Raw genomic sequence first — 24,496 nt, 5'->3', positions numbered from 1 at the left:
GCTGACTCACATTCAGAATTAAATCCTACACACGATTATTTTATGGCCTTGCTTGGAGTCAACATAAAGCTGACTTGCACTTAAATTACCTTCAAATCTCTTTTGGCAAGAACAACTTTCCATAGTAATGAGAACCATTCTTCAGAGACCAGATTTTCTAACACCAACACCTGAATTCATTTAATCTGAGCTTTTCAGAATCATTGCTGTCGCCTGTTGTAGATGCTAATGTGTTGCTTCAGGCTGTTGTTGGAAAGTTTGATGCCTCAATTCTCACAGGATTTATCACTTTGAGGCAGGTCCTTCACTTCCTTTCCCTTAAGTACAATAACACCCACAAATTCTCTCTTCTCAAAAGCCTTCAGCCACTCTTTCATAGCTATGTATCTGGGCAGCACATAAAGAAATAAAATTATTTCTCTAAAATAAAAAAATTATTTCTTCTTTTTTCATGTTGCAAAGACAAAAACACAACAATCTTTCAGTCAGGATGAGGTGGACCATGAGACATTTTAAATATACTTGTGGCGTTACTTATTTCTAAGCAGAATAATGTTTTCCAAGCATTCGAAGCAAAGCCACCTGGAGGAGGGGACACAGCAGCTGCTCACCAGAACCAAGCAACAGAACAGCTTAGAGGAAGAATTAACAGAATGAGAGACTGAATAATTTAAATTCTTATAAAAAGGTTATAACACCAGATAGAAGCTGAAATCTGGTTGATAACCCAAATTGACACAGTTTGTTTTCTTAGTACAAATAGTTAAACCAAACCATTGTGTTATCTCTCACTCAAAATGTTTCAGCTTTAAGTAAGGCACTGATTAATTAGAACTACGCAAGAAAGTCTTGTATAATGGAGTCAGGCCATTAACTTCACTTGGCTAAAGGTGAGACTTGGGCTGTAAGTCCAAGTAGAGCAATAGATATTCTCCAATGGGAAATAATTTCCGCACCACTAAAATGCCCACATTGCTCTGCTGAAACAGAGACTATTTAACAGAGCACCAAAACATCCATTTCACTGAGCAAAGGAAATGAAGACTGTCTATTACATATAAGTAAACATTTTCCAGCACAAGTAGAAAATGGTTCAAAAAGTCTTGCTTCTCATGAAATTTTTTATTTATTTAAACAAACTCCTCGTTTTAATAAAGTTAACATTCTCTTTATATATAAAAAATGCATCAGGTAGCATGCAAAATGGAAAGTGTGTAATTTGTGTGAATGTCAAACCATTGAGTTCCTATCATTTTGAGACACCTCTTGTGTACCTAAAATGTACAATCCATTTGAACAGGTGTGGTTGCTGCAGAGATGCAATTACTGCAGCTCCAACAAAATAAAATGAACTATAGGAAGCATTGGGTTCTTCAGGCTTATCTTGGCCTTGCATTTTAAAATAGGAAATAACAATATTGCATGCACAGACAATTAGTCAGAGGGTAATATATCCCCTTCTATGATAAGTATCTAAGACAGATGTAAGACAAGAATTGTCTTCTGCTGTTGCCTGCCTCTCCCCATGGACAATTTAGAAACACCAGGTGAATCCTTCCTTTATTATAAAGAACAGAGAAATAGGAGGTACACAGTAATGGCTTCAGATTTCAGTAAAACTGAGCAATTAAAAAAAAAAACTAACATAATTTAAAATGAAAGGTTATTTTCCAAAATTGCTTCTCCTTTTTTTCCCTCACCAAAACAACCTGATTTTTAAAGTGCCTCTGTAAAATTTGATTATTATTTCCTCTTCTTACGTATGTGCACATTTTTATATATATATATATGGGGCTTATATATATATAAATGGGCTTTTATATATATATATATATAAAATATATATAATATATATATAATATATATATAATATATATATAATATATATATAATATATATATAATATATATATTATATATATTATATATATATATAATTATATATATATATATATATTATATATATATATATAATGGGCTTATATATATATAAATTAAGATATAACAGCATGTGTTAATTCTAAGAATAATGAATATAATGTCTCATCAAGACATTGGTACCAAGAATTCTTTGGTACCAAGAATTCAAATCAGTATTCTCAAGCATCTAAATTGTTTCCATATTAGCATGGAAAAGAATGACTTTTAATACTAAATCTATTTACTGCCTCATTTAAGCAAATGATGTAGCAGAAAAATTAAAATTTCCCAAGAGAAAGTTTATACACAGAAATGTATAGCCCAAATTAGTAGCTAAAAACTGCTGTAAAATGCACTCAATTCACATAAAGTACAGTTAAAAGACATGTTTATGTAAAGCTAAAGAAAGCTGTATAATACAAAGGGAAATAAAATGAGAGGAAAGCTAATAGGAGAAAGTATTAATAGTTTTACAAAAAGCAGAGAAGTATACCTAAATGCTTTTGTCCAAAGCAACACCAGACAAGATACTCCCTAAAGTTATCAGGATTTCAACTGGTTTACTCCAACTTTAATTTTCTGGTAAAAAAGGATATTGAAGGGGATTTAACCGAAACCAGTGAGTCCGAAAAGGTGATTATTGAAAACCATTAGTAATTCTATCAGGAAGTACAACTGATATACTTTGGAAAATCTGCACTGATATAGTTTTGATCTAATTTAGATATTTCAATCCAAGCTTAAAAATTGCCAATATCTAGATGGTGAAAATTATTTGACAATAAACAATAAAAGAAAAAAGAAAAGAAAACCTCTGAGCCTTACATACATTTCTGAATAAATTTGCTTAGGTTTAATACAAACCTCATCTCAAAGCAATGAATGCAAAATTGAACGGTGGATGCCTGTTGTAACAACATGAATTAAACTTATGAATCTTATTCCTCCCCTTCTCAAGCACCTAATTAGTTTTTGAATGCCGAGATTTTGTTTCCCTGAGCTGAGAAATATAAATTGCTTATCAGAAGCTGTATCTTCTTACCAGTTTCCTTCTTGCATCGTTTTTGCTCTTGCTGGCTACAGGAATAATCAGTTAGAGGAGATACAGACATCATATGCACTTGATCAGTTGGAATTCAAGAACTGCAGTGATTCTTACCTGCTTTCCACGCTGTGCTTTGCAAAGGCACTTTTCACATAAGTCTTAAGATACTATGCCTAATTTGGGTACACGTACTTACATCTATTCCCTGCTATTAGGTAAACTATACAACATCATTGATATATTGACAATAATTAAAATAAAATGAAAAATTAATTCTTACCTCATTATAAAGGCAAATTTCATCAGCCTATATTTTTCAATAGCTACATTGTTGACCTGCTGATTGCACAAGAGGCAACAACTGACAGCAAATGAGGGGGAGTGCTGACATAGCTGGTGTCAGCGTCCCAAGCTGGGAAGATGTTTGTACTCGAGGTTTAAGCCAACAAAAACCTCCTACCCTGGGTGCCAAGGTGGGTTCATGTCACAGAATAACTCTCAGCATCAGCAGGGATCAGGTGTGGAAGGGATGGACAGAAGCCCTGGCAAGGGCAGAAGCCACATCTGCCCTCATCCAGGTGGGTAATGGTCCTGGACAAGAGTTTTTAAATATCTCATTATCATATTATTTATTTCAGAATTATACCAATATAAAAACCTATTTCCAGCATCTAAATTTATATAACACAAAGCTTCAAAATAATAAACCTTCAGAAAGGAACTCTACCTGCTATATATGAAAGAAACAGTAAAAAATTACTGATTTCTTTGAGTGGCATACTTCTTTTTTTTTTTTTTTCCCACAAGTCCCTATTGAATCTGTCCTGTGACAAACCTGGGAATTATCAAACTCAAGCTTCTCAGAGATATTGGAAGCACTGTCTGATTCAAAAAGTCAATGTCCAGCATATAGGAGATGTGAGTATTTAGTTTATCTTTAGAAGATACAAAGTTCCACTTTCTAGACCTATTTTTGGGTGACTAATCCTAAGTAATTAGATCCTCAACTTTAGATTTAGATTCTCACCTCTTCTTGTAAGAATTTAGCATATCTTCTCAAGCTAGGTATCCAGAATTGAAACTGTGTAATTCATTACACTGCAAACCTGGTTGCTGTGCAAGTCAGGAGTGCATGCAGGCAGGAGAGGGGACACAAAATGCCATGTGTCCCCTCCTGCCAGCCCAGCCACCCTGAGCAACAGGAAAGAACATCTGGCAGCAGATTTGCCAGGCACTTATACAGGCTGAAGTAAGCAAAATTCTTTGGTGAATCCCTAGAACTCATCTGTTGCCACCAAGAAGAACCCAAGAGAAGTGCTGAGGATGCAGCTGCTGGCATCTCCTGGCCTCCAGACTTGGACAAAAGTGATGTTGGCCAGGTCACCTGGGCACATATTTCAGTGCTGTGAGTGTGCCAGTGTGAGACCACAAACCAGTGACCTCAGCTACTGATTGTCCAAAATAAGCCACCTCTCCCTTCCAAATGGTATCTGACTGGGTTAGCTGCACCAATTTCATGCAGTTCCACAAGGTTTAACCCTGAGGCTGCTTGTGCATCACAACCAGCTCATCACCAATACAGCTCTGCTTGCTCACATACCAGTTAAACAATTCCAGCTTTCCAGGATCCTCACTCCCCTATCAACCTGATAACATGCTGGATAGCTCTGCAAGTTCTGTACCACATCTTGGTTACCCATTGGAAACTTTACCTTCATAGCAAGACTATTAAAAAAAAAAAAAATAAAATAAAAACAAACCAAACCAAACAGGTCTCTTAAGCACTCATTATATTCTTGTATTATTTTTAATGAGAAGAAAACTCACAAAAAACTAGATTAATATTCTAATTTTAAAAAATAATCAGTTTACTAGTGTTTGCTTACGGGGTTTTTTTTTTCATCTTAACAAAATGGGCAAGCTCTTAGTTTTCTGCAGAAAATGGCTGCTGTTGCTTTTTTACAGTAGCACAGTAGAAAAGCTAAAAATTAAATATTCATACATTGAATATATTTTCAAGCAAGCTTGCTCAAGCTTTAGACGCAGCTTTTTCTTTAAGAGCCTGCTGCAGTTAAAAGAGAATAGAATTTAAACACAACAGTAAGATTACCACAGAACCTCTTCTGATTCCGAGCAGTTTTAAAAGCTTAGTATGTTTTTTAAATGTAAAAATCTCACAGAAGTAGTTACTTGGTACAAATAATTAATGAATTCAGAAGAAAATTATGCAGGAATTCAAAACTTCAGAAGGTGAAAATATTTTCTCCATTCAGATAAAGAAATTGCTTGCAGCAGTTCATTTAAAACCAATTCCTGTCACACTCACATTAGAACGATGTTCTTCAAGAGAAAATAGAATGACACACTGATTCATTGACTAGCACGTTTATCAGGACATGCTGATAGAGAATCATTAATCAAGACTCCCTACTAATAGAAAATCATTAGAACAAAGCACATCAGCAGCAATGCCTCTACAGTTATCAGGTCTTTTTTAACCAATACCTAACCTTGAGGCCAATTTCTCAGTAGCTTTCAAAGCTTCTCTGACATAATTTATTCAAGACTCTTGACACAGTGCAGTCCTTCAGTATCACAACTATAGCTTGAAAATTAGGTACATGAAGGTGGAGGGAAACAAGGGCAAAGGGGAGCTCTTACTTTGAATGTACTTTTGTACTGAGTACTATGAAAGTACTCAGTACTTTCATACTCAGTACTTTTGTACTGAGGCAACATGAGTTTAAATTCACCTAAACCAGATGTTTTCAAGACAAATGTTAGATTATTTCTTTGTTTCTATTACCTCAGTTCAGGATATATCTCAGTAGGATAAGGATTACTTTAATAAATAATATATGCTTCATTTTTATTTTTTCAGTGTACCTGTCATGCCATTTAATCTGTCATCCAAACAAAGTCTATGATGTGTTTGGACAGCCAGACTGGCAGGTGGCAGAGATGGACCCAGGTTCACTGAATCCTCAGTGTGAACTAAGCAAAATCAATGGCAGTCTAGAGAACCCGGAATATTGCCACTATAGGTAGAAAGCAATGGAAATAACAAAAACTGGTTTTAATACTTCTTAATGATACTCTACAGTTAAAATGGATCAGTTACAACACCATCTGCAAACTCTGAGGAGCCTCCAGCACTGAGAAGCTGAAACAAGAATTCAGAAGCAGTAACAGACAAAACACAAGCTTCCATTGTTCACGGACGGTACAGGAGGTTTCAATACATTATTTTTGTCAGATTGTTTTGGGTTGAGAAACTGCGACACAGAGCTAGACTTTTTCCATGTTTTCTTCTCATTGCCTTTTTTTCTTATTCCATTTCTTCAAGTTAGGTATTAGAATTGTAATCTTACTTAGCAGCAGCTGCTATTGTTTCTTTAAGTGTCTGTCTATAGAAAATACAGCTGGTAAATATTAGGAATACCTGCTATGTTTCTGTTGTTTTTTCTTTTTTTTAATTGAGCTTTCTAGAATTATTCAGTCTTCCAAGTAAATGAAGGTAATTCTATATTAAAAATTCCTTTGTTATTCTTATAACTTACCATATGGCCTGAAACAAAAATTGTTTGCAGATGTCTTGACCTATAATGTTTTATACATTTTCTTTACAATTAACATAAACATCTTCCAAATAGCAACTGGCTTCTGTTCTCTATGGCTTCTTTTTCACCCTGTGCTGACTTTGTATATTGAATACCTTAAAAAATATTTTCAAAATTAAAATACCATATGAATTTTCTCAATATCTAGCAGAAAATTAATATTTAAATTTTTTATTGTTGTTTGGCTTTGGTTTTTTTTTATTTGGGGTTTGGTTCATTAGAATTTTTTTAAACCTCAGTGCTTTCCAGCAACAAAAAACCCCTACTAAAGTTGGTATCAGTTGGTCGAAAGCAGAATGAAAATCAGAAGGCACTCAACTGCAGGATGATATACAATTTTGTATTTAAAGTTCTTCTTTCTTATAAGAGATTCTATTTCATTTTCCCACAAGTTCTCAAATCCCACTGTGCCCTCTAAAAGCCTCACGTAATAGTAATAGGACACCTGTAATAGGTTTCCCTGGTCTATCTAATAGGGTATAGGATTTGGGAACAAACTAGAAACATTTTTATCATTATTATTTTACAGATTTTAAATATATACTACTGCTTTAATATTGTTTTCTCTCTCATAGGGTTTGAATTTGATGAGAAAAGCTTACTTATCCTCTAGATATTATTCTGCAAGCTACTGTGGTAAGGCTAAAAAATCCTCTAGGTTTCACATCCTGTGTGATGGCATTCAGTTTACTTCCTGATGCCCTCCTTAGCTTTCTTCTGGTTAGAAAGAAGCAGTGGAGTAACTTGCTGGCCATTGGAGAGCCTGTGTGAGCCTTGAGTGGATAGAGACATGAGAGGAGTATGAGGATGCCATTAAACAAGGTACATTCTCTTGGCTTGAAGATTTTGACTGCAAAGAGGAACAGTTCCAACAAGAATGCCAAAGCAATGTTTTTTAAGGTGTCAGGACAAGGTATAATAACATTTCTTAAACAATTGAAGATGTCATCAAAGCTTTTTTTTTTTTTGAAGTCTGACCTCAAGGGAAACACTGTGGATTAGAATGGATTTTGTTCTCCTGCTGGTGGACACAGGGAATAAATGCAGTAAAATGGCAATAAAATGTAGTGGAGAAGACATCTACAAAAGGAGACATAATCCTACAGCATTTACACATATGGGATAGACGGCTTTCTCTGTTTAAAGAAGTTGGATCTTCCATGAGACTTGTCACAAAGCCCTGATTTCATGATGAATCAGTACACACTCAAGATGTATAAACAGGCTCAGAAAAGTATGGCACATTGATGATAAGGAAAAAAGAGAAAAGTTCAAGTCTTTGAAGCAAATCTGCTAATTTGGAAAATACAAAGCTTGGTTAGAGAGCAATGCAAAAGTCAATAAATACCCAGGTCAATGCTTTGCAGAACCAACAGGTGCTGGATAACCCATCAAACAATATCAGGTTTGTGCCTTCAAAAGTTGCAGATGGAAACAAGCAAGGTGATGCTCTTTTTGCTGTTTGTCTGGCTCCCTGGTTTCAGAGTTGAATGGTTACTACCTGGGAGGTGGAAAATTTGAAATACAAAGCCAGCTGAAACTGATAACAGAGAAGCAGGCAGAAAATATCCTCCACAGGATGAGAAAATGTGCTGCATGGCTGTCCATTTCTCTCTGTAAACACCCATTTTCACCAAAAATAATAGTAGCCAGTTTTGCTGGTGAACATCTCTATCCACTTATATGGGACATCTAAACACATCCTTCTATTACCAAGTGCACTCTTAGAAACTGCATTGCTTCTGTCTTAGTTCATTACAGCAATTAAGCATGTACTAAGAACAGCCTTGACTCAATGCCTTATGGCATTAGGCAAATTAACATTTGCCTTTTCTATTCTCTTTACTTTTTTCACTACTTCTGCATCCTTCTAAGAACTCTGGAATCTGGAGCAGAAGAGGAAAGATACCTTTCATATCATATCTTTTCTAACCCAAACACTAGACCCAAATTTAGGGTAACAAACGTTTACAGGCAAGTTTCAACAGTGGCTAAGCAACTACTCCAGACAACTCAGTATCATTCATAACCAATCTCTGGCATAAGAACTATATCTAAACCTTTGAAAAGGAGAAGAGTGAGAGAGTGAAGATTTAAACCTCAATTGCTCAACCTGATTTTTGGAGAGAAGACTGGGCTGCAATTTCTGGTGTGTTAAAGAGTAGTCAGTGGAACATTTCTGATACCTAAATTTAGTTTGTCAATGTGTTTAGCCAAATGAACGAGTGCTTTGGATTTCATTATTGTATGTCTAGACATAGAAGCAATAATTCAGTTATAATATGAGGAGCCTTGCTTTCAATATTATTGATTATACAGTACTTAACACTGCTCAGAGATACTATAATCAGATTAATTGTAGGTACAAAACAGAGAAGCAGCACAAAAACCACAACTGACAAATTATTTCTAAATATTTTCTCCAATTATTTCCTTTACCTGTGTTTTATAGTATATTTGTAACACAGTTACAGTTATCTTATTCCTAAATACATCGTGGTACGTGTCTGACCAAAAAGAACATTTGGTTGGAATCTAATTTGAACTAGACACACTAAATGAAGGTGAAGATGCTTTCAAGCTGAAGGGAAAGACAACATTTCAAGTTGAGTATCAGAATTTTTGCACAGCTCTAAATTCATCCAAAAAAAAGAAAAGTTTCTATACAGTTGTTTCTGAACTTAGGTTTAAGTTCTATACAGTTATTTTTGAACTTAGGTTTCAGTTCCTTCTCTGAAGCATTTAATATGAATGTACAGAAGCAAACTCACCACGGGCACGGCAGAGGAGAAGTATATACCATGTTTCAGACGACTGTGTATCATCCAACTGGCAGTCCATTATACCATCGGCTGGTGAAAGACTTTGCCATAACCATAAAGATCTTAAAGAAAAAAAAAAAATAGAGAAGTCAAAAGATAATCACACACAGAAGAATTAAAAACTGAATGTTCCTTATTTAAAACACAGTTTCATTGCTGTTTAAAGCATACTTTTAAAACAACAATAACAAAAGAGCCTGTTCTACATCATTACCATCCAGAAAGTGATGGATACATATTCTCTTACAACCACTGCAATGATATTTGCTCAGATACTTCATTTGCATTTATTTTACAGATTTTTTTACATCCAGCTGGCTTCAGGATTCATATATTTTTTTCAATGCTGTTTAACAATGGCAGTTGCATGCATTGGCATTTTCTCAAAAGAGTATTTTCCAAGTGTTATTTTCCTTCTTGTTTCATTTATGTGGGACTCTACCACATATTTTCTACAAAAACACAAAATCCACATGCCAAAATTATCTACAAAGGTGGATGATGGGGAAGACCACTGCAGAGAGCAGGCAGCTGACAAAGTCAACACCTCTCAAACAAGATACAGTACTCAACCCGGCTTAGCAGCACATGCAGAACAAGGGACAACCACCATCAACAACAACTATGAATTCCTTGTCTCTCTTTCGCTAAACACAAAGGCCAGAGTGCTACAAAGCTTGCCTGAGGGTCTGATCCCAGATTCCATTTTTAAACACTGGTGACGGGCAGAATGATAAGAGGTGGGTTCTTGGCCAAGTCGCTGTATAGCACAGAACCAGAAGCCAATGGAGCTTCACTGAAAAAATTCATATCAGCAATTTTCAGGAACTTTGTTTTCTCTTAATTAACCCTTAGTAGGTCTCCTTGAAAGAACTTTTATACAGAGCCATTTTTTCATGGTTCCTCAAAGTTCCCAGAAAGTGCTACAATTTAAACTGAAACACTGGCTCAAACCAAAAAACTTGACAAATCTGGGGTTCTTGAGTTTTGTGGTTTGTGTTTGTTTGTTGGCAGGCAGGGGTTAGTGCGTTTATTATTTTTTATTGTTGTTGTCTGGTTGGTGGTTTTGCAGATTTTATTTCCTCAAAGCAAAAAGGGATGGGAGGCTTCCATCACTCTAGATGTATCCTATTTCAACAGATCGAATTCAATCAGATTTAAATATTTCCTCTCAAAAGAGGCTTTCAATTTTAAATCTATTTAATGTCAAATCTTAGGTTAAAAGAAAGTTCAGATTAAAGTGAAAATCTGACCCCAGCACAGTGGTTCCTCTCTCATGAAACTTTTTTAAAGCCAGATGTTCCAAAATACACTTTTCATCAGATAAAGAATGAGATTTCATGAGATTTCAGGGATCTCTCTGAAGTGAGGTTTTACATTTTCCATAGAACTGCAAAGAACTTAAAAGCTAATAAATTGATTCTCTTTTTACCTTTTATGAGAACAACTTAGGAAAAATTAATATAATTTTCTGACATTTTTCCACAGACTATTTTTCTTTGCATCAATCACAATTTTCTTTTGACTCCCTCTTCTGCAATTTTATGTCTAAATTCTGTTGATAATTTAAGGACAGTAACATGACCCTTCCAAATATTTACCCCTCCTACTCTGCTCTTCTCCTCCAAAAACCCACTAAAAATGCTGAACGATGGGTTCAATTGAGTGTACATGAATAGAAAACATCATCACCAAAATAGAACAACAAACTCTTATTCATATTTTTTATACAAGGGAATTTAATTTTTAATTTTCCTAACCATGAGAGTATTTTATCATGGTGGAGACCAGCATAAAAGTTAAAACAAATATGCTTGGGAAAAGGCATTTTACTCAGATATAATAGTTTTTGTTGTACGTGTTCTAAATATTTTTCTGTACTCATTTTCTATTTCTCTTTCACAGGATAAAATGATGTATTTTCAAGTCCAGTAAGGCTTTTTTCAAACAATCAACATTTAGCAGATCCTACAACAGGCTACTTATTGCAGCTATAGCTCACATCTCTGCTATCTTTTCAGCACAATGAACAGGAGTGAGGAATTGGTCCAATACAAAGAAAAGATGTGAAAAACTTGTTCTTTTTTTTAAAGGCAGGTCTATTTTCTCCCCTTAGAATACTACTTAACCCAAAAAACTGCTGTAATGGATGAAGTACACAGGGGTAGGCTCAGAGAGAAGATGAAGCGCCTCACCTGCTACTGTTACTACTGAAACACACACCAAACCGCACCCTTGTTTTGAAAAAGCATTTTACTGGTAAAGACAGTATTTATATTAATATATTAGTATTTTAAAGCACTATTTAATATTTACAGTTTTACTACGTCAATGCATTATGCACTACAAGCTTTAAAATGTTAGGCTTTGTAAAGACAAAATGAAATTCATGTCAAATGTGAAAAATATGTTAACAGAATCAATACAGTTATTTGAGGTCTTTTACAGGATATTATCTTTCTCAAAGCCTGCAAGAACCATAGCTATATCATAAGACCTTTCCATAACTTATTTAGATAAAGCAATCTATTTGTTATTTCATTCATCATTTTCAGCTGTGCACCTATGCCAAGGCACCAGCCCAGCCCTGCCAAGACAGTAAAGTGGGCAATCAGATAATTAGTTTTTCCTTGAACAGACTTAGAATTCTCTGAAGGACTTCCTTCCAGGTGATGAAAGAACTGAAAAACAAAACCAAACTAAATAACCCCAAACAATAACATTAAAACTAGGCAAAAGCCTGTGAAGTTCAGCATTTAAGAAAACTGTGAGGAGGTAATTTCCCACTCTCCTAGTTATTTCCTTTAAAAAATATAAAATTAATGTGAGAAATCAGAGTCTTTTTTACATTAGCATATCTTTCCTTTACCATAAAACAGTGTATTCCACAAAATTTTCAGGAACTTTGCAGATTCTTCTTCACAGTGTGAGAAGCTGTAGAATGTAGAAAGCCATCAATAGGCACAATGAACAGGGTCTGGTAAGGTAACTGCTGAAGTTGCATTATAATTTCTGAAGAACTACACTTTTGTTTAAGTAACTACCCTGTCTTAACTTGGAGGTAGATGTTGTTTACAGTGAATGCACCCTCATGTCAGTGGATTAGCTACATAGAGATGATCAAGCACTGTGACTCAAATACGAGGAAATCAATTTACTGCTGTGAAGTGCAAAGTTATTAAAGCATTTTAACAGAAGCCCCTGACCATCATTCAGTCACATGATTGAGGGGTTTGTCTTGCAGGACTAGATTCCTGAGCTGCACTTAAGGATGCTTTAGTGACCAATGTAAAAAGCTGGAAATGGTGTTTACACATTCTGATGACAGCCTTAATCTGTCAAGAAGATTTCTGCAGAGCCAAAACAATACAAGTTTTGGCTGTCCTGTGGTAGTCTGACTGCCCATAAAATAAAAAGCCATAAAAAGACTTCGATGTTTTCAAATACTTTAAGAACATGAAGGAAAAAAAAAAACTTTGTAAGGACTAATGTAGTTGAATTTTTTTAATATGCACAAAACCAAATAAGGTATTATTCCCTACAAAGAGGCTTTTTAAGGAAGCTACTAAATATTAACAAAAGTGACAAAACACCCGAAACACAAACAACTAAAAGTCTGCTTACTGTAGCCTGAGTCTCAATCTGTTCCCAGCACTCAAGTGTCGCAGGTGGACAGTAAGAATTTATTTGTGACTTCTCTGCTAGGCACAAGACAGTTAGTTGAATCACAGTCTCAGAATTATATAAAAAGCAGTAATCTCTGTGCACCAGCATTATATTGGGACCACCTGTCCCTTCAGCCAGCTCCTGCAAGATCAGCAGTGCTCCAGCACAGCTACAGGGACTGACTCGTGCCCACCTCAGCACCAAGGGCTGCCTGCTGCCAGAGCAGAGCCTCTGCAGTCTGTAAAATGCAAAAAGAATGAATCTGAGAAAGAAGGAAAAATTCTCTCCTAGACTGAAGTCTCAGAAACGTGGAAAGAGTTTCAGGCTGTGCACGTCTCACTGTCACTGCCACAAAAGCTTTCCTAAAAACCAGCAATTTCCTGAGTGTCTTATGCAGCTACACAAGCACCCAGACAGAACACAAACTAGCAATTGATTTCATTAATTAGAAAAGTTGCTTTGAAGGAACTGAACATTACTGACAGAAGCAGTTTGCAAGCATTGTTCTCTAATGAAATCTAAACTGTCATTCCAACAAAGGTAAAGCGTTTTTTTCCTAACAAGCAACATGCACTGAAAACTAATTAGAAGCCGTAGGTACATGGCTGTATTTCATACCCTGTGAAAGGCTAATCTCAAATAGCCAACTGCAAATGGCTCAGCTTGTACAGATAAAATGAACAAGTCACTGGAGCACCCTTTATTGTCACCTTACACAAGGCTGTCCCAGCGCTGCTCACCTGAAGGGGTAGAGCAGAACTTGGCCATTCCCACAGCCTGCCTCTGTTGCTCTGCAGGCACCCCACCAGACCATCATGCATTTTGGATGAATTTCCAATCCTTAAAAATGTAACACTGAGGAGAACATTTTTTGTACCAGCACCTCTAATTGTAAGCATAATTCTTGACTCCTGTTCTTCCTTCCTTTCAATCAGTCAAACCCGTGGTTACTACCTGGTATAAAATAACAAAAGGAAAACACAAAAACCCAGCAGTGTTGCCAGCTACACAGTGTGCAAAGCAGGATGGATACACCATGTAAATGCAGACAGGTGCTAAAGAGTTTTCATGGCAAAAACAAGAAAGCTACATGTGGTTTTCAGTCATGGGCTTCATTCAAACTGATTGCTACTTGTACAGTTTCCCTTATTTAAATGAAAACTTCTCATCAGGTTTAGTTCTACTAAAATTTGCATCATCAACATGCTAAATGGCAGTTGATTATTCTAACACACTGAAAAATAGCCAAATAATAATTATTCACAAAAAACCCTGGATGCACTTGTCCCCTTAAAATAATCAAAACTGGACTGTATTAAAATGTCCAAGAATTCTAGCCCCTAAGAACTATTATAACTTGTTTTAATCAAATGTTGTTTTATGTTATGAATATGCAACATTTTAAACTGTAGAATAGCACATTATTGCTTGAAACTCTCAAGTTTGTTTTAAGAGTGAGACCTCATAACCACAACATCTAATGAGTCCTGATAAATGATAATGATAATGAATCCTTTGGTCTTTAAACAAACTGTACTAGCCACTGACCTATTTTCAAAGTTTAACCAATTCAGCTTGCACTTAAAAAAAAACTCTATTGCTCAGAGGGAAAAGAATATGATCTTCCATTAAAATACTAGTTTCCAAAAAGAAAAAATGTAGGAAAAAAACTGAAAAAAACACAGTTAATTTGAAAACACATTTGAAGCACAGTTAATTAAAAATATATATGGCAGCATGCATTAAAAAAAAAAAAAAATCTGGTTATTAGCACCAGTATCCCACCTCCATCACAGAGAGCAGCCTGGTCCAAGGTTAGAGGTTCTAAGCTGAACACAAAACCACTCAAATGGTGTCAGAGGATGAAGTAAAAATTTAGTCCTGGATTCACTTCCCTGTGTACACAGTTTTAGATTGTACCTGTGTCTTACTGTCATGGTCACAAAGACCTCTCTATAAATTGGCAATTTCCTGAGCGTCCTATGCAGCTATACAAGTATCCAGAAGGAATACAAATTAGCAATTTTCACAAAGAATTGTCTGATATTAACTTTCCAAACAACAGATTTTCACTCAAAGGAACAAAGGACTATTTACCTGTGATATCTGATCAGTCAATTTCACTTGTAGCAGAGCAAGTGAAACTATGAAACATAATTTACATTTCTCTTGCATCTTTCTTTACTTTTTTTCTCATACAGATCCCCCACCCTACTATATTCTCATTCAATGTTTGTAATTAATTGAAGGCTATTTGCCTCAACTCTTCAACACTGTGAGATATATAAAATGATTTATTATTATATTGTAATTTATTAAAATTTTCTAGTGACAAATTGGCAAAGCAAGTATTTGTATCCTCATATTATATTAACCAAATAATATTTTCAGGAACTGGAAAAATTTCCATGCAACCTGTTGTGCTATGTAACACTTAAATGACCAGATTTTCTGTACAATGATTTCTGTACAAAAATTAGCTCATTTTGCCTGTGTGAGATATTAATAAAGTAGAAAAACAAAGTATATAGTCAGAAGTGATGGCTTGAACATATATTCTAGCATTTAGAAATAACAGTTCAATACAATGTAAAAGGAGGAAAAAAAATTACTTCTTAACAGAAATAATTGTTATCCAGGACTGATTGTGGATGAAGTTTGAAAGCAGAATCACCTTACTCCTACAAGGTAGCAATGAGGTTGTGCTTAGCATGTGCCCCCAAATCCAATCCTGTAGGGAACTGGGAGTAGTTAACAATAACCCTCTACACAGACCAACCACATAATCATATGTTAAAAATACCAAACAAAACACAAACAAACAAAAAAACCCCAATCTTTAAATACTCCCTATGATATACTAATTACATTGTAATAAATCTTCTGTAGGAGAAATCAGCTTGCAACAGCTTCATGGCAGCTCCTCAATGCACACTAACACCAGCACCATGGATTTGGACTCAGAAGTGAGGGGATGAGATGGATTTTAACCTCTTCAAAAGTCATTCATCCTCCTCTACAGAAGTATGAAGAAAACTCAAACTGGTGCAGCAAATACCCACTATATACACTTTTTGGGATTAAAAAATCTGGAAACAATCCTGGTTTCTTTGAAGCAAATAGAAAATTTAAGATATGGGGTAAAAACAAGTAATTAAAAACCCCCAAGGATCTCACAGATAGAGGTTCAGACTGGAAACATAGGGGTGCTTCTCAAAGCAGCAGGCAGCACTGGAGAGAAAACAAAATTAAAATTAAAATTAAAATTAAAATTAAAATTAAAATTAAAATTAAAATCTGCTTGGGAGGCAGTTAAATATTGTTGGTACCTCACTTCACCTACTTTGTTCGTGGATGACTTACTGGACATTTGAAATGTTGATTTACCCTAAAGCTTGCCTGTGATGTTCTAATTCACAGGCCACCTGTTCAGAGTGCATGTTTTGGGAAGAGAGAAGGTAAGAACCTCAAACCATGGAATACAGGAACCAAGAAAATGACTCTGTCTTTTGGGGAATGGAGGCAGCTGCCCACCTGGCAGAGTGTTTTCCTTATAGGGACCAGAGACATAATGGAATACCTGAAACAGGGTCATTTTCTCATTTCTAGAACAACTGTACTGGAAATGGCATCCTGATAGTAGGAGTAAAATCACAAAAGATGGAAAGAAAGTGAGTTATAAAGTTTCATTACTTGTTTTTTTTAAAAATACTATATTCCAAAATCCCTAAGAACCAAGTAAATTTTTTATAATTATAAGACATACAATATTCAAAAGAATTTGAGGTAGCAGAGAATATTCATCAGTTCACAATATTCTTTAAATTGCTGAGCAAATTAATTCAGAAGATGTCTTCTATTACTAAGGCATAAGTACATATTGTACAAATTCCAGATGACCAAATTATATTAGTGATTTTTATATGGGTGATAAAACACAATGTTTAAAAACCTATTTTTATTAGTGTTTTAGCAAAATTAATATTTTAAATTAACCCCAAGCATAGAGAGAGAGAGAGAGAGAATAAGCAAGCTTTTCCCTCAAAATTCTAGTGCTTTCCTAAACAAGATGTTGTTAGCCAAATCTTAATGTTCTGTTTCTGCATTACTATTGCTCTGTTACATTGTCTAGGAAGGTCGTCTTTCAGGAAATAAGAAGGGACAGAGAATAGTTTTTCTGCTAATATGATCTAAACAAATAAGATAAAGAATTCAGATACTACAAGGACGTACTGTTCCCTGCTATGTGGTAGCTTTATTAGTAATAATTATGAGGCTAAGTTGCACATAAAAATCATTCAAGAGAGATTAAAGGCTTATGCTAAACTTATAAAAGCTATGACCTAAACGCTAACCTTCAGATATTAAAAAAAATTTCCAAAAGCCAAAGAAGAACATGCTATATATGGAAAGATAATCATAAACTTTAGGGAGATGTCTGAAACAGGCAACGGCTGAAGAGAGAGAGCATGAAACTGCAACACTTGCTATCACTTAAAAGCTAACTCATCAGAGAGGAGAATGATTTCAAGGCTGGAAGAGGCTTCAGACAGGCTATTGGGTTTTTCTCTACATTCTATTTCAAATTCCATGAAAAAAACAACAAAACAATCAAAAACAAACAAAGAAAAACCCAGACTAATTCAACAGAACATCATCAAAGAAAAATGCTTCCATTAAAGCACAATGTTCTTCCTTGGTCACAGTTTATCCCTTATTATCCATAATCATTCATACTACCCACAGAACCATACAAGCTTAAAACTGCTTTATTCAGAATAACAGGATAATTGTGTACTTAACAAACCCTACAAGAGAACAAAACTGTGATCCTGAGAGAGCACAAAACACTTTTGCAAATGGCATCAAAAGGGGAAGGGGGGGAATAAAAAGCAACTATGACTGACAGAATACTAGAAACTGTATAATTAATTCCACTTAATAATTACAATCTGTTTATTGTCTCTCTTTCTTTTATTTTTTTAAATCAGATTACATGTAAAAAGAGATTTGAAGTTCATTAAGACATGTTTCAGAGCATGTGGTATTTTGGAACTACAACTTTAAGAAAACTTCAAAATTGTATTTTTTTGTTTGGTTTAATTTTTGGGGGGGTTTTTTGTTTCTTTTGTTTTGTTTTTCCTTAAGAGATATCCTTTATGTGTGGAAGATGATTAACCATATTGTTTTATCAATTAAAAAGAAAATTTTAGAATAATAAAGCATTCTGAAAAGCTAGCCTAAGTTTTGAACACACTCCAAAACATTGCTGTGTTTGTTTCCAAAAGAAAAGTTACAGGAGTGGATGGGGGGGGATTTTTTTCTTTTTATTTAGATTAGCGTTTGGTTAGTTTTGTCTTTAAGAAAGAGTCGAGTTCTTGTTAAAAAAAATCTGAATAACTAAAATTGTTTTAAATTTTTCATTTGCATCAGTATTTCCCTACTGCTGTCATTTTCAATAAAAAGATGATGCTATTTCTAGACCTTCTTCACAGAAAGCCTGTTAAACTTGGTGTCATTTTTAAATAAAATCAATACTATCTACACCTGTATCTGCAACAATACATGATAATTCTGACAGGGTGAGATCTCTTTTCTCTCTGAGTAGAATTAACCATCAATTCCTCAGACACTCTGGTGACAGGGAACTGTGTTTATATTTTAGATAGTGACCATGATAAGCCAAACATTAATGACCTTCTCTTTCCAGGCAAAACAAACCATTTTTGTAACGGAGTTTGTTTCTCTCAATTACATTAATTGTAAATGTATGATTTTAATCTCATCTTGAGGAATTTGTGCTGAAGTTCACTTTGTACATCCAGCCAAACTAAAGATTTTCATGCCCTGTGAACTGAAAACATTTGATTCTCACAAAAATGCTAACATTTTTCTTTATAAATCAGAATGTAAGCTACCAAAGTGAGACAGCTGAAGATTTCCTAGTACATCCATAAATTGTCAATATTATAGTTGTTTCTTCCCAAGTAAAACTTACGCTTGAGTGCCTAGTTTGTTTTTATTTGCTTTCATCTTGTTTTTATTTGTTTTCATTGGTTAATTTTTCTTTGCTTAGCTCTTTGTCATGCTTGAAACAGCTTTACTGGTTTTTCAAACACATTTATTTCAGAAGCTTGTAGGAACATAGGAGAATTGCACTGCCTCTGAAAGGAGTCCAATGAGCTCAGATTGTCCCTTCCAACAGAAAAAATAAAAGCAAAATGCCCAGGCAGTAATACAAGTTATCCACAAGAATAATCCATCTACTCCCCAGCTTCCAGAAACTTGACAGAATCACTGAGCCACATATGGTGCTGTGTATGGTACTCTGTGCCTGGTATTATCTCCATCTCTAAAATCCCTCTGCAATTTTTTCAGCTTCCCTCACTATCCCAAGTAAGTTTACTCCATCAGCAAAACTTGCCATTCAGCTGGTCTCCAATTAAATATATGTTCACCTGAATGAGCATTTTTAATTTCAAGTTAATTGATATTTGTAATATCAGATACAATAAAATCATGATAATACAAGATGTAGAAACATCCTCATTACAAGGGAATTTGTAATTTGTTTTCTTAGTTCTCAGAAAAACCACACCAAAAATGAAAGGCATATATGAGCCTAGTATCTAACTTGTGAGGTTTCTACAAGTTTCAGGATGAATAGGTAGAGGAAACAGACAGCAGTAATGAAATAAGGCTATTAAAAGTGGGTAAGAAACACTAAGTATTAATCTGCTTTGCCTTGCATCCATTACATCTGCTGGCACCAGGACTATCTGAAGATCTGTCCTTTCCAAATCAGGTCTACCCAGAGAGAGGATGATAGGAAAATTTATATGACATAAGACAGAAAAAAACCATTGACAACTAATAAAGCTTAGATATTTTCTTTGCTTATAGAACAAACTTTTGCAATTTCCAGATCTAACTGAACATCCCTATATTGGGGGGGAAAAAGTAGATGCTGTTTTAGCAGCAAAGAGTAAGAGCCATATTCTGGTAATGGTTCAATTTCCTGTGCATGTGAGAAAGGAACAGAGAAAGCAATAGAGCTTAGAAAACACATTTTTTTTTCTTCTATAAGACAACATGTCACAAAGGGAAAGCTCCATTGCTGTGAAAAATTGTCAGTTTTTCTTTTCCTATAGACAGAGACTTTCTTGACTGGATGGTAGATACTTAGAGAGGCAAAGACGCAGGTCTACACTGAGGTCTGCCCAAAACTAAGTGTGCCTGGGGTTGGAAGGACGACTTGGAAAATGCTCTTCATCTTATTCATCACAGGAATCTTGTCAGTCCCCATCACCAAGTTAAACAAACCATCCAGTGCCATGCCTGGTGAGGAGCTTTCTATACAAAGACTTTCCAAGCCCAATGAACTTTTGCACCTGCCTAGTGAAGTCTGGAGGAGATCTTTATTTTCCAGGAAAGACAGAAAGGCTGCAAGGAAATGTCCTGCAGGAGCAGAGAAACACAGGGGAAAGAGTAAGATTCACTAGGGGGGATCAGATGGCAAAAGCCTGTATTCACACCTGGTCTCTTTCACCTTTATTCTATCTTAATATTCCAAGGTTTTCAGAGCAAGATAACTTTTTAAAAATCAGAAAATTACGACAACACAAAGAAGAACACCTTAAACTTGACTCTATGGGACATTTGTTGCTTTCTTGCACTGTTGGGAAGTCTTCAAATGACCTTTTCCAAGTCTTGGGTACAACCTGCATTGTGGTCAGCTGTGCCAGAAATTAAGTAACATGCTATTGGCAGGATTCAGGAGAAAAAAGTTAATGAGGCAGTTGTGTTACTGGGACTGCTTCTTGGAGCTCCCCAAATGCTACTAAATACACAGCTCACTACAGCTGCTCCCTGTGTGTGCCCATAAATATGCAGGAAGTGTTGAGCAATACAAAGAGGTAAATACCAAATCCTCAGCTGGGATTCTGTTACATAACTCTGAAACTGACACCTGCCTAAGCTAAAAGATCTTAAAGACCCCTTAAAGCAACCTGAGAAATGTATCTTGAGATACAGAGCAAGAATGGATTTAAAGGGCTAGGAAGCATTCTTGTGGTAAGAGGGGAGGAAACGTAACCAAGTGAAAAGCCACGAACAATAATCATATTTTAGGGGCTCATCACGACAGCTCTATAAATTAAGGGAAGTAAAAATCAGTGCACATTCCAGGGAAGCAGCTGCTGCTAAGCAGGTACCTGCACACCAACTGAATGTCCAGTATCTGTATTTGATACAGGGACAAAATTTGTCACCTTGCCCCCCTGCTGACAACTGTTGAGAGCAAAAAGCACAGCAGAAGGAAGGCAGAAACAACTTAATACTCTCTCAGTATTAACATCTTGCAACTTATATAGTATTTACAGGGGAATGCCGCCACAACATTGACCTCCAACAAAGCCTAGAGTGTGTGAATCAATGAGGTTCAGCACAATCCCCTCAAAAAATGCAGTGGTGAGTCACTGTCACAAACAACTTTCTGTTTGCTTTGCAAAAGAGGAAGAGGCAGGAAAGGGATGAATGAAGAAATGAATAAGTGGTTTGTGTATTTCTTTTCTCTGAAATGCTGGCTCTGAAGAGGACACAGGTGAAGAGAAAGCAGCAGCAGCAATTGCTCAAGGCTATCACACATGAAAAATGGTAAAGGCCCAGAGAAGATATAAGACATGTTTCCAGACAAAAAGATTAATGTCTTCTTAAGAGAATCCGATTCTCAGATATACTACCAGCATAAACACTGCTTAACAGTTTTGGGCCTGAATGAACAACGTCATTTCTTCTCCACTGTAGAGCTTTTAAAATATTTCTTGCCTAAAAGACAATCACAAAATATTTTGGGCTGGAAGGGACCTTTACAGGTCATCTAGTCCAATCCACCTACAATTAGAAGGGACACCTTGAACAAGCCCAGGTTGCTCAGAGTCCTGTCCAACCTGACCTTGAATGTTTCTGGGGATGGGGCATCCACCACCTCTCTGGGCAGCCTGTTCCAGTCTTTCAACACCTTCATCGTAAAAAAAAGGAAAAAAAATTGACTTATATCTAATCTAAATTGAACCCCTTTTACTTTATAACCATTACCCCTCATCCTATTACTACAGGCCCTGCTAAAATGTCCCTCACCAGTTTTCTTTTAGGCCTCCCTTTGAGTACTGTACGGTCCTCCCAAAGCCTCCTTGTCTCCAGGCTGAACAGCCCCATCTCAGTTCTTCCACACAGGAGAGATACTGACCCATTTTCATCCTCATGGCCCTTTTCTGAACCCACTCTAAGTATGTAGGTCTAGGATGCCTTTCTTCAATTACTAAAACTATTCTGGGTTTTCAGATAAAGATACTTAAATAACCCTGGATATAATAAAGAGTTTTATTAAGTTATGACTGGAAAAAACTACAGTTGTACATACCCATATATCAACAAATAAAAAAAATATAATCTGTGTTTCCTAAAGGCAAAGAATCAAAGGATCTGTAAAATGCTTTAAATTTTCATTTTAAGGCATTGAAAGCACCTACTACATACAAAGCCACCTTCAATGTCATGTGAGAAAATAAGTATTTTTTCCCTATGAAGAAGTAATAGGCAAAATTTCCCTTAAAGCTTGTGCCAGGTAGCGAGCTGTAATTGTACATTTTTCTATGAAATCTGCTGACATCCCACTGGTAACTTACTAATTTTTCAGTTCATTGCTTGGCTAGAGATACCTAAATTAAATTTGGACACGTCACGTCCTTGGAGTCACCTGTTTGTACTGGGAGAGTGTCAGGAAGAGATCTGCTTTCAAAGACAGCAGAGTCAGCAGATGCTGCTGTAATTAGGGTACCAGACTGACTTTCATCAGAAAGATGATCCATTCCTTGCTTCAAAATACTATTTCTGCAAGGCCTTGAGAAAGTCTCTTAATCACTTACACATGCCACATTCAAAAATGAGTCAGGTTATAGAAATTACATCAAGAACCCAGGTTAATCAGGATGTACCTGAATTCAAATTAATCAAATCACCTAAAAGGGATGCCCATTTCTTAAATGTGTATATTTGTTTCTGAGAAAGGTGAAAATTTAAATACATATTTTTAATTGCTTCCTGCTTTAAGCGTGCTAAGCAACTCTGAAACACTTAAAATGCTTTGGCATCTAGTCAAATAATATAAAAAATGAAAATTAATTTCCATCATTTTCCTTTTTCTATTGTCAAAATGCAAGTTTTCGCTGGTTTGTCATCTTCCGGGAATGGCCAGTTTTACTAATCACAGAAAGCTCATTTGGCTATTTACAATCCTCTGGTGCTCCATAAAAGGCAATTAAAACAAAACTTCACGTTAAGATGTCTTTATCTCATCAGATGCACGGATGATTCAATTCTGCTTAATTACTTTGATGTCCAGCTGGAATAAATTTGGTTTAGGACAGCAGAAAAAAAAATGAAGGAAACAAACCAAGAAGGATGGCCACACAGAGGGAGTAAAGGTACCCAATACTTTTATCTCAGGAATGCATATGTTTGTTAGAGCTACAGGAAGCCTTTACATACCAAATCATCATTAACTTTGCATGTTTTTGCGAGAAATTGACAGGAAGGGGGCCTCAACTACAGGAACAGAAAGCCAAGAAAACATAAAAACTACCCCCCTCCGTTCCAGTGCATTAACTTAAGGTGCCTCCAGGTGGCTTTCCACAACTATGGTGATTTGTATTGGAGGAGCTGAAGTCACAGTCAAGAATTCAGAGACTAAAACTGAGAGCAAAGTACTTATTTTGCAATCAAAAACAATTTTTGCAAAAAAGATTTTTCAGCACATCTGTGCGTCTGTCTACCAAGGCATGTACACTCCTCCAGATTTGTGCCAGTGGAAGTGATGTGACATTCCAGAATTTTTTTTAAAATGCTTATAAAAAAGAAGAATCATTTCCAACAGTTGAAGGAAAATAAAAACCTAAAGATGTTTCTCATTTGCAACAAATTCCACATACCATATTCAATGCTGCATTATCAGACAATTGTTTTTACTATTGTTCTGTACTCAGTTATTTGTGAAGTAGCAATCAAATGTTGTGAACAAGTTCTCACTCATTCTTGAAAACATCCAGAAGCAACAACATTTGATATACAGTTATTGGCAGTTCTCAACACAGGGGGCTCTGCCTTACAATCACAGAATAACAGATGAAGCTTTGAAGCTTTCTGCATCTTTACTGTTTAAAGCTGCATTTCATACCTATTCCAGTTTTAATCATCTCGCTTTGTAGAAAGCTTTTCTTTTATTCCTGTCAATTTCCCCCTCCCCTTTTCTATTACATGCAATGCAGTATGACTCTTTCTGCACAGCAGACTTGTCTCCATGCTGCAGGAATGGTAGCAATAGGAAAAGAATCTAAACTTGTCATAATTTTTATAATTACTCTAGTG

General features: G+C 35.7%; 1 protein-coding gene across 4 annotated transcripts in view; it reads right to left on the bottom strand.

Annotated features, from left to right (window-relative positions):
- The window catches only part of CHRM3 (cholinergic receptor muscarinic 3), a 275,255-nt gene that overhangs the window by 184,187 nt on the left and 66,572 nt on the right, over window positions 1-24,496 (bottom strand). For 3 of the 4 annotated variants that reach the window (XR_012579582.1, XM_074537537.1, XM_074537536.1), the window contains exon 2: window positions 9,356-9,468. Coding sequence is in view for 2 of the 4 variants with exons in the window: in XM_074537537.1 (XP_074393638.1) it covers window positions 9,356-9,387 (32 nt within the window). In the remaining 2 variants the exon portion in view is untranslated. Of the gene's footprint in view, window positions 1-9,355; window positions 9,469-24,496 lie in introns of those variants that run through there. The other variant, XM_074537539.1, reaches the window with a different exon arrangement.

This window comes from Zonotrichia albicollis, chromosome 3, assembly GCF_047830755.1.
Source record: "Zonotrichia albicollis isolate bZonAlb1 chromosome 3, bZonAlb1.hap1, whole genome shotgun sequence".
Taxonomy (NCBI): domain Eukaryota; kingdom Metazoa; phylum Chordata; class Aves; order Passeriformes; family Passerellidae; genus Zonotrichia; species Zonotrichia albicollis.
This window is presented reverse-complemented; position numbering and strand designations above follow the sequence as displayed.